General features: G+C 38.5%; 1 protein-coding gene across 8 annotated transcripts in view; it reads left to right on the top strand.

Annotated features, from left to right (window-relative positions):
- Window positions 1-15,488, top strand: part of PLEKHA7 (pleckstrin homology domain containing A7) — a 145,622-nt gene that overhangs the window by 95,024 nt on the left and 35,110 nt on the right. For all 8 annotated transcript variants that reach the window (XM_059848947.1, XM_059848944.1, XM_059848946.1 and 5 more), the window contains 5 exons: window positions 2,006-2,110; window positions 3,836-3,908; window positions 5,094-5,194; window positions 11,410-11,588; window positions 13,473-13,958. In XM_059848947.1, coding sequence (XP_059704930.1) covers window positions 2,006-2,110; window positions 3,836-3,908; window positions 5,094-5,194; window positions 11,410-11,588; window positions 13,473-13,958 — 944 coding nt within the window. The remainder of the gene's footprint in view (window positions 1-2,005; window positions 2,111-3,835; window positions 3,909-5,093; window positions 5,195-11,409; window positions 11,589-13,472; window positions 13,959-15,488) is intronic.

The raw sequence follows: 15,488 nt of genomic DNA, 5'->3' as shown, positions 1-15,488 counted from the left end.
ATAAAGCACCATAAAATGATAATTTTGTTTCCATTATGGGTATTGGATTGACATATAATACACAGCCTTTGGAAAAATTTTCCTGCTCCTGTGCCATAGAAATTATTTGGTCTTTTGACCAAGTCCAAGGATGATTTTTCTACATTGTGGTCTGCATTTTAAAATTATTAAGATCAGAGAAAGTGCTTGATTAAAAGATCTGATTAGAAAAAAAATCAAATTTAAATGCTGCTGTAAGACTAGATCAGCTGTACTGCAACTGCTTCTCAGTTCCTTCACCCTTCCAAAAATCTACATGAGAGAAAGATGAGAAAACTAAATTCTGTACATTTTGTAAATTGATTTGTGTTCAGCTGCAAAGTATAAATAAAGTAAAAACAAAATAAAAATAGATTGTTGACTTTCAGAGCTTTAACAAATTTGGGCCTCATTATTTTTCATCACCCTTTTAATGTAGCTGTTGCATCTTAACATTGGCAACAATTTTAAAAAACTCACCTGTATTGTGGACTTCTCATTGTTCTTCACAAAAGCCCTTGTATGGCTGTGTTTGCCCCAAGGCAGTGCTCTGCAGCCTGTTGGCTGAGTGCCCTGGCACAGGTCTGGCAGAGACACAGCCTGGGGGATCTTGGTGATACCCTCCTGACCTGACTTCTGCCATGAACTGGCTTTTGCCAGCTGGATGGCAGGGGCACCTCCTCAGAAACCTGTTCTACAGCCTGCTCTGCTGGGTTTGTGCCAACAGCCCTGGGCAGGTGGACAGGTATGGGCTTTTTGCTCAGGTGACCACCCTGGGTGCTGCTGGGTCTTGTGCAGGCTCTCACTGAGCTGCTTGGAGAGGTGGCACTGCAGGGGAGATCCTGCTCCTCACTCCTGTTAGATCTGCCTTGCTGCTTCATATGCTGTAGCACCCAAAAATGAAGTGCATTTGTCCATACTGGTTTTAGCTATTATCTTAACCCTTCATTAAGACAGGAAATTCAGTGCAGGTTGGTAAAGTCTGGCCTTCATCAATCAATCAACAGAATCCATTTAAAGTTATAATATTTTGCTAGAATTATTTACATTATGTGCTGTCTTCTAGTCCAGATGTTGCCTGACTGGCAGGAGCAGTACACTGAGATATTTTTCTGATGTTATCCTTAGTGTGTGATGAATATACTTGTTTCCAGAGCTGCTGTTTGCCTGCAGCCTGCAGAGCATCTGTACCCTGACAAGTTCAGAGATTAAAAAGAGAGACACCATGGGAAAGAATTTGGACAGCTCTTTTCTTGGAGAAGTTGGCAGCAACTGTAAGAGTAGTCTGTCCTGAGGCACTTGGAGGAGCAAACTGGGCTGGAAAAGAACAGGCAAATCACTCACTGAATGACTGGTGCTTTTTCACACATGGATGGGCCTTGCTTGTTTGTTTTTGAAATAGTTTTGTCCATGTGTGTCAGAACTGAGGTTTCAGTAAGACACAGATCATTACCTGGTCCTTGTGATTCCCACTGGCTGCCCTGGAGGTCTCTTCCCTGGTAGCCTCACTGTCTTCTCCTTTTGTTTGCAGGGCCAGAGTCCAAGCATTTTATTAAGCTATTGATGTTGCGTGAATTTAAACAGGAAGGAGAAATTAAAATCCACACCAAAAAAACCCATCAAACCCCCTCCAAAAAGCCAAACAAAGAGCAAGATTGATCTGCCCAGAGTCCTGTATTTGTAAGAGACTTTGCAATATTTTCCACAAAATAATTCTTCCCAGGCACACTAAAATTTCCGCAGTTCTGCCTTCCTATTGACACACCAGTGCTGCTGCTCTTCAGCAGGAGCTGGCACACCATCCTGGTGAAGGTGGAAGATTGACTTTGCTCTGTTGTAAATATCCTTGCCTGTTTACTTGCCCTTGAAAATGCCATGAATACTTTGTTGCTGTGTAATGAAGTATAAGTTATTGCAGTGAGAGTATTTGTAATATGAAATGAGTCTCAGTATGGTTTAGAAACCTCTGCTCCATTATGCTTTGCAGGTTGTGAAGACTGGAAACAAAGTTCACAGCTTTGGAAAGAGGGACCAAGCCATCAGGAGGAATCCCAATGTTCCTGTGATAGTGAGAGGCTGGCTGCACAAACAGGTATGCATGTGATCACCTGTTCCTGCTCATATTCTTCAATGCAAGCATCAAGGAAGAGCCAGTGCTTCCAAGGAACTGAGAAAGCAGAAGCTCCAGTGTTGGTGGCACAGGGCAGTGCTGGGTGCTTCCACAGACTTCCATAATGAGGAGTTTGTGCTCAGCAAGCCTGAAAACCAAGGTTTACAAATGGGTTTGATTCAGATGAGGAAACTGATAAATGGACATCACCATCACAGCTCAGTGTTGAGGCTGTAACTTTGTCAGCTAAGGGTGGTTATTTTCCCTGGTTTATCTTGTCAGGCTGATCTTTGACTCCCTCAGAACACAGTCAGCCTGAGGCTGGCTGTGAAGGCCTTATTTCTATCTGCTTGGTTATGCCCTTCTACCCTGATCAAAGGCTTAATTCCAGTCCCCATGCCTTTTTGTTCTCCAGAAGCAGGATGGAGAGAATGATGGGAAATGGGGCCATGTAGCCAGCAAAGACTGGATTATAGAGTTTCATTCAATGAACAGAATTCTACAGCTGCTGTGTCTTGAACTCTTAAGCTGACAGAAACACATCTTTGAGTGCAATAAGTAAATAAAGCTGTTTGTTATATGAGAATAATTCCCTTGCTACTCATTTGGCAGCCCGTGTCTGCCGGATTATCACCAGAGATCCAGCAGCTAGATTTAGGGGTGGGCAGGAGAAGGCTGAAATCTGAGGCTTACAATTATGGTTTTACATGAAAGTGAAATAGCTGACAGCTGCCTGCTTCCTCCTGGGGGGAGAGATGTAATTCTGCTGTGCTCCACTCTCAGCTCTGTTGACATCTACTACCCAAGTCCATTAGTTCTCAGGACAGAATCAGAACTCAGACACAGTATGTGTTGCCAGCCTTGTGGCATGAAAATGGGAAGGGAAGAAAATCCTTCCATACTTAATTTGATTGCAGAAAGGAGGAGGGAAATAGCTAGGGCAGTGTTGTATATCCTGTTTCCTTCTGTCCCCTAACCTTTGCTTGTAAACCCTTAAAATCTGAAGGTGCTTTTTATCCTGCTGGTCCCATCGAAGTGTACCCAAGCTGAAGAATTTGTACTTGCCTAGGTTATAGTCTGGCAATTTTAAAAGCTTCAGAAATTAATTTCAATGCAAATAATACTCATTCTGACAAGGTTATATATATCTATAGCTATATATATCTCCACAGGCATGTTATATTATACTTCATTAAAATTTGCATGTTATGCATCCCGTTTTATTTCCTAAGGAATATTTGATTAAATTGCATTTTAGGCATGGGTAACATATGGTGATTGAATTATAGGATATCATTGCCTGAAATGTGAGGTCATACTTCACAGCTGTGTAGTGATCTTCATTTGGTCTGCAGGCAGTCTTTGTTGGAATTTGTGCCATCCAGAAACACACTTGGTTTCCTTATTGCAGACAAATCTGAGTAGATAAAATAAGCATTGGTTATGTACAAGGTTAATCTGAATGCTGTTAGGTGATGAGGGTTTAATTACTTAATGAAAATTAGCAGTTTGACTATTCTGCCCTCATTATTTTATAGCTGGATGTTTTGCCTCTTATCCTTCTCAGTATTTTGCTAAGATAGAAACCATTTGTTTTGCACTTAGCAATCATATTTAGGTTAACTTCTGGTAAACTACTCATTGAATCAACACTGTATCTGTTAACTTTCCCTAAATGAAAAGTGTGCCACATTTCTTGCATTTCAGGATAGCTCTGGAATGAGATTGTGGAAGAGACGATGGTTTGTGCTTGCTGATTTTTGTTTGTTTTACTACAAAGGTGAGTAGATATTAGCTGGTTTGAGTTAGTTTGAACAGTTCACCTGTACAAATCGTGGTGAATGCATGAACTAGCTGAACTCTTCAGATAAAGTCAGTTGTTCTGAGATGAACAGTGAAACAATTGCTTGGCCAGACATCTCATACGCACAGCAATTTCTAGGCCAGATTAGGGGAGGCAAAGGATGCTGTATGATATTTTTTCACATCATTTGTGAGTGCCACAGTTTACTTTGCAGAACATCTGACTGGAATAAGTAAGGTTTATCCCATCTCTGGTCTGTGTTCTGGTACCTACCTCCTTGCACTTGGACATCTGAGTTTTTTGAGAACGTGCTATGGCCAGATCAGGGCATTGGTTCAGTTTCAATCTAAGGGATAAAGTAAGAGTGAGAACTTCTGAATCCAGTAATTCTACTGGAAAAAAAGGTTAAATGTGATCTTAGACCAAACTAGCTATTACACAAGGTTATTTTCAAGTTTTGAATGCTTCATGTGCTACAATTTTTGGAAAGCATTAGAGAATATCAGACTTGGAGTTCATCTTTCTAGACACTGCATTTCTGCTGTCGATCACTTGGAGCCAGCAGTAAGAGAGGTTTCCTACTTATAGCCATTAGCCTAGATGTACAGTGCTAAATGGAAGGTCCATCATGTTTTGCAGCCTGTCACTGTTCATTTGGCTCAATGAGCTTTATACCTGAAGTATGTTCTTCTGGCTGAAGCTAAAAAGCAGCATCCAACCCCCACCCCCCCAAGAAAAAAAGAAAAAAAATTCGTTAAAAACTCAATCTGATTAAGAAAGCAAACTCCAAACTTTTCTTCTTTAAAACGAAAACATTTAGCAAAATGTATTATTGGTGTTGCATCATAAATGAATTTGTGTCAGAAGGGACTTGAGGAAGTGTCCCATCCCAGTGCCTGGTGAAAGCAGGGTCAGGAAAGGAGTCAGCCCAGGTTGCTCAGGGTTTAATCAAGTCAGGCACTGAAAAGCTCCAAGGATGGAGATGGCACAGCTTCTTCCTGGCCCTGCTGCTCTGTCCTTGGGAAAATGCTTTTCCTTCTGTTCCGTTTGAACCACTGTTGTTTCTGCTTAATGTCTGTTTCCTCTGTGTCCATAAAGGAGAATATATTGTTAGCCCACTGAACAGGGCAGGGAATGAAATTCTATTTTCTTATTCCACAGACAGCAGAGAAGAGTCTGTTCTGGGGAGCATCCCATTGCCCAGTTATGTCATATCTCCAGTTGGACCTGAAGATCGTATAAATCGCAAATTTTCTTTTAAGGTACATTTGCAAATCTTATCAGCTAATCATGGTTTATTTGCATTAGAAAAGCTCCTGTTGTAAACAAGACACAGTCTGTTTTCCTATTTTACTTGTTATTAGCTTTTAAAAGCAGACAGGTTCATTGGCTGCCTGTTCAAATGTGACATAGCTCTTTTTTTTTTTTGCTTATGAATTGACATTCATGTCTGTTACTTTGTAAGTGTCCTTAGAGCTTAATGAAGTGTCTCTGAGTAAAGAGCCTGTTTCTAAAATCAGAAATTAGTATTGACAAGTTGTTCCAGTACTGTGTACAAATTGAAAGAAAAGTTGTCTTATTTACTTTGTAATAGAGTACTTGATCTTATAATGGGCTGATATCTGTTTGGTTTTGTTGGGCTTTTCTGAAGAGAAAAGAATTGACTCAGATCTCACAGTTAGGATGACTAAGGGCTGTCATTTTCTAAGTGATATGGACTTTTTAAAAGGAAAAAGTACTCTTGTGTGATATAGTTTATGGGTGGTTTTGTGTTTTTTCTTCTTCTAAAAATACATATAATTTTATAATTTGCAGTTCTAGTCTTCATTGTAAAAGCCCACAGATATGAAATAAAGCATATACTTCTTGATAGTGCCAAAATCTAGCTCCAAATGATTGTCAGAACTGCAGCACTTAGGCAAAGTTCAGAAACTTCCATGCCCGTGGCAGATTTAAAGTCAGAGCAGAACTGGTTTTTCTGTCAAGCAAATCAGCTGTGTACTTTAAACTAATTTACAAATCAGGTTTTGATCAGGCATACTTTAGGAGATCTAGAAGGAATCTGTGTTTAAATATTTTCTGTGCTGAAATTATGAAAAACGTGACTTTCTCTTGCATTTTGTTTTTTTTGAGGTATTTTAAAATTGAGACTGCCTTTTTTTACTTTCAGTTCTACGTTGAAGTGGATAGCAGTTTGAAATTTATTAAGCAAATATTAACTTGGGAAATGTATTTTAAAAAGACCCAGTGCACTTTGTGGAAATGTTTATTGTACTTTTTCAAATGCATTGAGCAGGAGTTATCAGGATAAGGCTACAAAGAACTCTTTGTTTAAGAAAAAAATTCCACCTCCAGTATTTACTGAGTGTGATTCATAAAGCCCTCCTTTTCTAGAGCCTTCTCCTTGGAGGAAGCATGTACTGAGAGAGGGGAGCTCAATGTAGTCTTCTAGGGTTCCCTGCTTTTTATTTTATTCACATAGTGTTTACACTTGCTCTTAAGTCACCACTGGCCAAGGGGAGTGGAATCCATGGTTTGGTCATGGTTAAACCTTTCCAGAAGCAAATGCAACTTCCCCTGTTCCTTTAAGGATATCATACCTGTATGAGCTCTACCAGGTATTTAATCTGAGTCTTTTTCTGGAAATACCATCAGACTTTCCACACAGGGTTCATCTGTATCTATTGGAATAGATAGAAATAGGGTGTCGATAGCAAAAGAAAGTTTATGCTAGAAAACTCTGTGAAAATATCAGCATTTCATGCATCAGTTTGTCAGGCCAGTTGTAACTCTGCTTTAGGTGTTTGGTGATTGACTGCAGGCTGGATGCTGCAGTGTGATTGTATTCAGACCCAGCTCCAAGGGCAGCAGGAGGATTTTGTGCTGTTCCTGTTTCACAGACCCTGTCCAGCACTGATGTTCAGTGGTCACAGAGCTGGCTTTGGCCCCCCACAGCAGGAGCACCCCTGTGCTGGCCTCCATCACTCAGCAGCCATTGCCTTTATCTCCTCTCTTCAGAACACCTCCAGACCCAGAGCCTAGCTGGACATTCTGTCTCGCAGCGTAGCACAGCCAGAAATAGAACACACGAGCAGATTAAGCCCAAAATAAAGATAAGACTTTTTTTTGCATTGAAGACCTGAATGAGTGGGAGAATGTGCCATGGTACTTTTTACATGTGGCCCGTTCTTTGTTGAGATTGTTGTAAATCTTCTGTTGCAACAGAAGGATTGGCTCCCATTTGAAGTAGCAGCGGGTTTGGAAGCTGGGGAAACAGCAAAACTGGAAAACAATTCAGCTCTTTTGTTTGCAAAACTAGAGGAAGGACATTTGCTAAGCAAATACATGGGTGCTTTTTGCATATGATTTGGTTAGAAGGAAGCTTGTAAAATACATGTTCACTAGGGTCTGTGTTAAACCCTGCAAAGTGTTAAAACATGTGCTGTAGGAGTTCTCAAAATGCTTTTCCTTTCATCACCCTCTGAGGTCCAGCTTAAGTTTTTGTGTCTCTTTGGGTGTTTAACAATTACAGGCCTGCAGAACAGCCTATAGGCTTTTGAAATCAATCAAACCCCTACTTTGAAATACATCTGTATTTGCATTTAATTTTTTTGCTTAGAAACTGTACTTTTAGGTCTCTATCTTGATACAATTTTAGAATCTTGACAATTTGTTCACTTCCTCTATTTGTGCCAAGCAAAGTGCTGTGACTAGCTGGAAGCCAGTGTCACTAAGCTGTGTGTGAGCCTAGAACTCAGGGACCTTACTGCATTTTTAGTTCAGCACTCTCATCCTAAAGATATTTAGTTAGTCTAATAGCTGCATATTAAAAGAATAGCTTTTTGTTGGTACCAATATGAGTGAGCACAAATCCAGTGTTTAATGTAAAAAGGCTTGCAAAGCATATATAGCTGGAAATACTTCCTGTGATTAGCAGAGAAATGGCTGTACTTTGCAGTAATACAGTAGTTTTGGGCAGGAATAGTGTCAGTTTATGGAGGTTTGTGTCATCACAGTCTCTTTAGAAGCCTTGTTGTCCTCAAATAAGGAAAATTATTTTTAATTGATCTTCTAATGGAAGTATTTGTTCATTGCTTAGACCACTGAAACACTGAAATCAGGACAAACTTCCTATCTGTTTCTTTGATCTCACTGGTTTTCCTTAAAAAGAAAATAAAAGAAAAGACATATTTTGTTCTTTTATGTTCCCTGAGTCAGTGTTGCTTCCTTAGGCTCCCATATTCCTCTGGGTGTGGGGAGTCAGGTGAAGAAATGCCAAAGGTTATAAATTTGAGAGATGCTGGTTTTGAATTTGGAAGAGGGGAGGGTTCAAGCTTCTAGAAATCCTCAAAAAGCTCAATATTATTTAAGAGTGAAAGATGAGTTAGGTTGTAGTGAAGGCTCAGAGTGTTATTTCAATTTTTGCTCAGGAAGGGTTCATAAATACCAAAATTCAGAAGAAGGAAGAATTTTCTGTATATTATAGGTCATTGACAGAACTAACTTGGAAAGATTACAGTTATTAGAAAACTGTTCCTTTAGTTATCCCTTTGTTCTGTGAATGGTGGCTTTTCTCTCTTAGGTATTTTGAACAAGTGGAGGTGAACATAACAGCTCTAGGTATTAGATACTTTTAGTACACTCTTTTGTTAAGTGGATTTTGGGTTTTGGGGTTTTTTTAAAATATGAATCTTTTAATGATTTTAACGTGTTTAATTTTTTGTCCTTGTTTTGTCCCATTGATATGCTCTTGGGGTTTACTGTCCATTTCTCCTACTGTGCACTATGGGAGAGAGACTGCTTTTCTTCTCAGTCTATCCACATTAAGGCCTCTGAATGCATGAATAGGTACCAATATTATTTTTTCCCCTGTGTGTGTATGGTGTACATGTGAGCATGTGCTGTGTTCTAGGCTTTTTAGTATGCTGTAGCCATCCTAATAGCTTTGGCTTTAAAAAAAATATCCCAAACCCAAAAGGCCTGCTAGCTTCTGTCTGCCAGCAGGGACAGCTACAGGATGTTGGCACAAAGTTGTTTTCTTGCATTTAAAACACTCTACTAATAAATAACTCAAATAAATTTGAATTTTCCCTTAACCAGTGTTACATATTGTGAACTTCAGGATATTGTGATTGTTGATAATCACACACCATCTCCACTATCCCTTCTGAAGCTGGGAATGTTTGTGGCTGTGAGAGCTTCAGTCTCTCAAGAGAGAGTGGTGCAGCACAGTTTGCATTTTGATGCTGTTTTCACCTGCAGCTTCTTAGGCAGTGCTAGCAGCTGTGATCAGAGAGAAACCTAAAACACAAGTGGGTTGTGTTGATCAGGGCATACAGGTCAATTAAGACAGCTGTTAAATCCATTTCTTGGTGTGCTATGCAATCTCTCCAGATAGTTCCTCAAAATTCTGTTTTTTTTAAGCAAGTATAAAACCAGTGAATGGTTGGGTTCTACTGCATCATCTGCAGTGGGACATGCCTAGTCTGATTTGCTGCAGGAATTGATTCATTTCTGAATTTTAACACCTTCTGTGGGGTCAACCTGCTCAGTGAAGGAACTCTGTAGTCATGAGGTCTCACATTAAAGTCACCATTTTCCTTTATTTCTGGAGCTGCCAGTTTTTGGTCTCTTCATACACTGGATGGTAACTGTAAATTATAATGAATTAATGCTTCCAAATCATATTTGCTTTGAGCATTCTTGTGTTCTGAAAATGGAGATAAAAAGACAACCCCTAATAACAACAAAGAAAAACCAAAGAACTCAACCAGGCAAACATGAATAGAGTCCTTTGATTTCTAAATATGTGATTTGATCAGAGCTGTTGTTTAGTATGTCTAAGTCCTGTTTTCCTGTGGTCAGGTGGGAATTGAGAAGAAACCACCTTGTATTCCCTTTTTGGCCAATATTGTTGGGAAGTGGAGACTCTTCTGAACAGGAGAGAGTCTTGACTTTTTTATGTAACCTTTTCCTTCTCTTCCTTCTCCTCCTCCCTTTCCTAGCCGGCTGTTCTACTTCAGTCTCCCGTTTTCAAAACAAGCTCAGGCTCCCTTGCTTGAGGCACAGAAGGGAAAGGCCACGTTTCACACATTCAGGGGAACAGCCTGCCAGAGGAAGGGAGGAAATTCTGCTCAGAACTTACTTTAAAAGCACTGTAATAGCAAGCACATATTTTGCTCTTTGGAGTTGTTGATACAGGTCTCTGAGGTCATGGTAATTTGGGAAATTCTTGGTAAACAACTGAAGTTAAAATGTTTAGGAAGGGCTGCACTGCATTAAATAGCCTGGGTTTTGGCAAAACTATTGTATTTCTGAAGCCATCTGTGATTGTCTCTACAATAATTTTTTTAAAATTTGATTTAGAATAACAAGGGGGAGAGGATTACCTCAATATAAAAAGACCAATTATTTAGGCAGGATTTAGAGAGCACATTTACCCTTTAGAAACAAATGTAGCCAAATTAAAAATTTGATAACATTATTTTTCTTCTTAAAAAAACCCATCTCAGCAGTGTTTAATGCTATTAGTTTTTTTGTGTGACAGCAGGCTTAGTTTTATAAAAATAAGTTGTAATTACTAATTTAATTTTAATACCATTACAAGGGCTTTCAAGCAGAGTATGCTGTCTTCAGTTTATTTGGAAAGTAAAGAGATGAATATCTCCCTGCTAATCTGAAGTGTTGCAGGGCTTACATGATTTTGTAATATTTATACTATTGCTAATACAAATATGGATGAGATTCTATTAAATTCAACTAGCCTAGAGTTACAAAGATATTCCATATTGAATCCATTTGAATATTGAATATATTTATAGAGAAATTGCTGGTACCTCTAGCTTGCAGTGGAATTTCATGGAGTATTTTAGTGTGCAGAGATAATTGCCAGTATTTTATGTGCTGTGATAATTCCATCAGTATTACTAACTTTTATCACTGAGTCTTGTGACTTTGCAGCTAATACATGTTCAAGTGCACGCTTTAACCAAAAGATCCTAACATGCTTTGTAATCAATTCCTAAATTAGCAGTTTAATTGCTTAAAAGGTAAGACTTTTGTCTATGTTTTGTCTGAATAAATTTCTTTATTAAATGAGCTGGGAAAATTGACTTGCTGATGCACATCTCATTGAGAATTCCTTAAATTTGTTCAGTAGAGGGATTTCTTCAATTTGTTTAGTGTAGTATTTGTGGCAAATGAAATGTATCAATTAAAAGAAAAAGGAAAGCTGAAATTTCCCACTGTGAAAATCAGAAGCACTGGATTTTCAGCTTAATAGTTCTAGAAAGAGGCAGAAGAATTTCAGTAACACTTGGAGTGTCTTTTGAGTTTACTGCCCTTACAGCCCATTGTGGCAGTGTGATAATTCACCCCAAATTCACGAAGCAGTCAAGGAAAAGTTGTTCTTAAGCTGATTTTTGGGGGGAAAAGGTGAAAGAGCTGTCTGACTTTTACTACTTCTTTTTTCTTCCAGGCTGTTCACACAGGTATGAGGGCATATATTTACAACAAGAATTCTGTCATTGGCTCTCAGGCCGAGCACACAGGGATGAGGACGTACTACTTCAGTGCTGACACCCAGGAGGATATGAATGCCTGGATCCGGGCTATGAACCAGGCTGCTCTCATGCAGACACGCTCCTCACTGAAGAGGCAAGTTCCACTCAGGAGCTTTTAAAAAAAATTATATTTTACATTAAAAAAACCCCTTAGAATCTTACAAAACTTTAATATCCTCCATAAATCGCACCCGTGGTGGTATCTGACACTGCTGTTTGTAGATATGTACATAAAACTCTTTCCTCTTTTAAAGAATTATTTTTCATTCTTTTTAATTTATTTCTCTTTAATTTAATTTCTCTTTAATTATTTTTAATTTATTCTGTTGCAAAATAGTTAACTGGTATTAATTAAGGAAACCTGTATTAATTAAGGAAACCTGGTGTTCAGTATCGGTGTATGCATGCAAGTTTTGTGCCCACATTTAGTGACCATGATTAATTTCTCTCTATATGTAATATTTTAGGGTATTTCAGGTGTAAAAAGTTCCAGTTTCTGTGGGCAAATTCATACACCTGCCACAGCCAATTGGCAGCCTTTGGGAGAGAGACTAAAAGAGAGAGAACAGAAATTGTATGAGTTGTTTCAAGTGTGTGTTTAGAATTAGGATTGAAGGGCTGTTAAGGGGAAAAAGAGTGCTAAAAACAGGTGAATCACAAGTGCATAGAGTTAATGGATATCAACTAATTTATGCAGGTATGAACTGATAATGAAAAAATTCAGATTTTTTTTCCTTTTCTGTAAATTGATGTAGCCTTCTTGATATTTTGGCTTTGGAATGTGATTCTTTCCCTGCTCCTCCACCTGAAGGAACACTGCCCTGTGAGACAGCCCTGCTTTAGCCACTGTGGGCTGTGAGGGTTGAAATGTTATGGTGCAGTTTCTCTGAGTATCTCACACTGCTTTCTTCTGGCCAATCAAATATAAGGAAGGCATCAGTATCTCTTCCAGAGCTTTACATCCCATATGTTACTGTGTTAAGACTTTCAAGATTTAATTTAAATTTCAAGAAACAATCTGGTACCTCTTTCTTTATCTTCTTTGTAAGGACAGGAATAATTGAAAGAAAAATTGGGAAGTCTGGCACATTAGAAGTATTGATCCAATGTCCTTACTCCTAAGTAGACTATTCTTTTCTAATTAGACTGAAATGAAAACAATTTTATCATGGCACTTACTCTGAATTTTACTTATTTTACCATAAAGCTTTAAAGAAGCTGAACTTAGTTTCAGAGATGGGGTGCTACCCTGAGATCAGTGAGAACCCATTACACTGTGAGAAGAAAAAAAGTTGCTGAGAAGTTTATTGTTATAAGGAGATAAAGAAAATTGCAAATGAAGTATGTTATATGTCAAAAGCAACATGAAACTTTGAGAATCCTCAGACATTTTATGGTGTGTTCAAATTGAATATCAAGATTTCTGATATTATTTAGGCAATAAGAGAAGTAAACTAGTGTGCACTGCAGCATGGAGCAATTTTTTCTTCAGGAGTAGGTCCCCAATAGAAATTCCCTGGGCCATAGTACTGATGTAATTGTAGATATTGCCCTGTCCTCTTGGCCAGAAGTGACTGGTCCCTGAGGCATCTACAAGAATATGAAAGACTTTTTTTGTATTTTGCCATGAGCAGTTGGCAGCTTAGTTCCAGTTTTTTGGCTTTCAGTGTTTCTTAGGACTGGAAGATTTTTTTATTTACAGCTTTTTTGTACATAATGTAATGTTGAACACTTCTTCCATGCAATACTAGTATTTTCAGTCATGTGTATAAGTCATTTCTACTTTCTTGACAGCACAATAAAGGGAACTTTTGTCTAACTGGGATAGCAATTGAGTTTTGCTGAGCATATTTATTGTAACATGTCAAATTTATCACAGTCTGCAGACAGTGATTTTGTGGGCGTCCTTTGTAAAAGAGACCACAGCAACTTTTCTCAATTAAACAGTGTTCATTACTGACACCTGGTTTCTTTTCAGGGAAACTGAAAAAGTGGATCAGCAAGCTGTTCCCCAAGTCAATCATGTGGATGCCTGCAAGGAGTGTGTGAGGGCAGAGATGACAGACACAAAAGGAACTTATCAGAAATCAGCTGAAATGCTCGGGTACGATAAGAGGGAAGAGATAAGAAGAGAAAAGGAGGAGGAGGAGCATTACATCCACAGAAAAGAAAATCTGGAAACCAAAAAGGGAAAGGCTAAGCATGCAGTGACAGAAGCTGATTCATTATTTCCAGACTTGAGGAATGCATCGTGGTCCCAAGCAGCTCAGCCTCAGCCAGCTGAGAAGAATGGGACGCTCCCGAGCTCCCTGAGTGTGGGTGCTGCCCTAGTGGAGCAGAATGGTACTGGCTCATATAAAAGAGGGTTTGTTCCCAGAACAAATCCAGATAAGCAGTTTCAAAGGAAAAGTAACATGGCTCAAGTGGAACACTGGGTAAAAGTCCAGAAAGGAGATACAAAAAGGTTAGTAACAGGCCCATCTTTAAGTGGCATTTTCTTAAATTAAAGGAAAATGTGTGAAGGAAAATGTAAGAAGACTTACTTTTTCCTTCAGTAAAGTATGGCAGAATGGTATTTTTCAGGCATTTATCTCCTGGGAAAGCCAGTATGGGATTGGCTAATCAAATCTCTTTAATGTTTTCACAGTATTGCAAACAGAGTAAGTGAGATTAGCATGCTATTTTATTTTCCTTCTTTTAATCACTGTGGATGCTCAAAACTTCTTAAAATTTGCTTAAATTTTGAAGAGCCACAAAATGAAGTGCGACCCTCAGTTAGCTCTTATTAATAAACAATTACACAATATAAGTTACAGGTAATTGTTTTCCACTTCAAAAAATAGAGTGCTCATTACTTTCCTTCTTTCTTCTATTCCTGTTCCAAACACACATTCACTGCTCTGTAACAGATCACTCAACTCAGAGTCACAGTGTGTGTATCACATATTGAAAGTCTCCATATATATTCATTTAGTTAATGGAGACATCCCAGAATGGTCTCTGGGATTCTCTTTTCCATTTTCAGTCCCTGAAAATTACAGGAACAGTCCCAGTAGGTGAAATGCACACTGGAATGCTTTTGTAGTTTGAAAATCTCATAATTGTTTTACTTTCAAAGTCAGATTAAGTACCAGTTGGAGAAATGAAGTGATGAATATGTGTCTGTTGAGAATGTCACCTTGTGTCAAGTGGCAGGAAAAACAGTTGGGCTTGATGCTACTTGTGAGGATTTTTCAAATATGCTTATTCCACTGAATTAGTGTTTTATAAATCTGCTCAAATCTAATTATAGTATAAACAAACAAGAGACATTGGCTTGTGGTTTTTAGGATGGAGAAAACATTTTGGGAAGTTTTAAAATTCTTCTTTAAGCTAATGTTTGTCAATTTTCAGCCAGTAAGACATTTAAGGCTTGCTAATTTTGTGTGGAAGTCCGTTCTTCTACTCTTTTGTTTTTGAAATTACCCTTGAAGAAGCTTCCTTACTTTTTTTATATTATTTAATATTCTTTTAAACTGCTGGAGTCAGTTAACTTCCATATTTTTTTTTACTTGGATATCAATCAGGACTTCCCAAAAGAACATGAGTTTAATGAAAAAAAGTAGTTGGTAAGTTAGTTCTTATTACACACATTGATTTCCCCAAAATAATACAGAAACCAGTTGAACTAATGAGCTAATGCTTAAAAAGCTTCTGTGATGTTTTTTACATTAGAAGTCCTGGCAGTGGCAGGATTGACTAAATAAGTATGGTTTTCTTCCAAATCACTCTTTCCAGTAAATTAACTTTAGGGGTGTGTATCAGGTGCAGTGTTAAGATAGTGTAGTTGCAGGTGCCAGGCTTTGTTCTAGAAGAAACCAGCTACCTCAGCTGGAGCTGCTAAGTGTTCAGTGAAAATAAAGATAGAAATATGTATGTCTGTGTGTGTCTGTTTCTAGATAGAGCTCTATTTCCTGCATCTACACATCTCTAAAAATGGCTGTTTTGGCTCAGG

This window comes from Haemorhous mexicanus, chromosome 6 (genome assembly GCF_027477595.1).
Source record: "Haemorhous mexicanus isolate bHaeMex1 chromosome 6, bHaeMex1.pri, whole genome shotgun sequence".
NCBI classification, from domain to species: domain Eukaryota; kingdom Metazoa; phylum Chordata; class Aves; order Passeriformes; family Fringillidae; genus Haemorhous; species Haemorhous mexicanus.
Note: the sequence above shows the minus strand (reverse complement) of the source record. Positions and strands in the feature narration are given on the sequence as shown.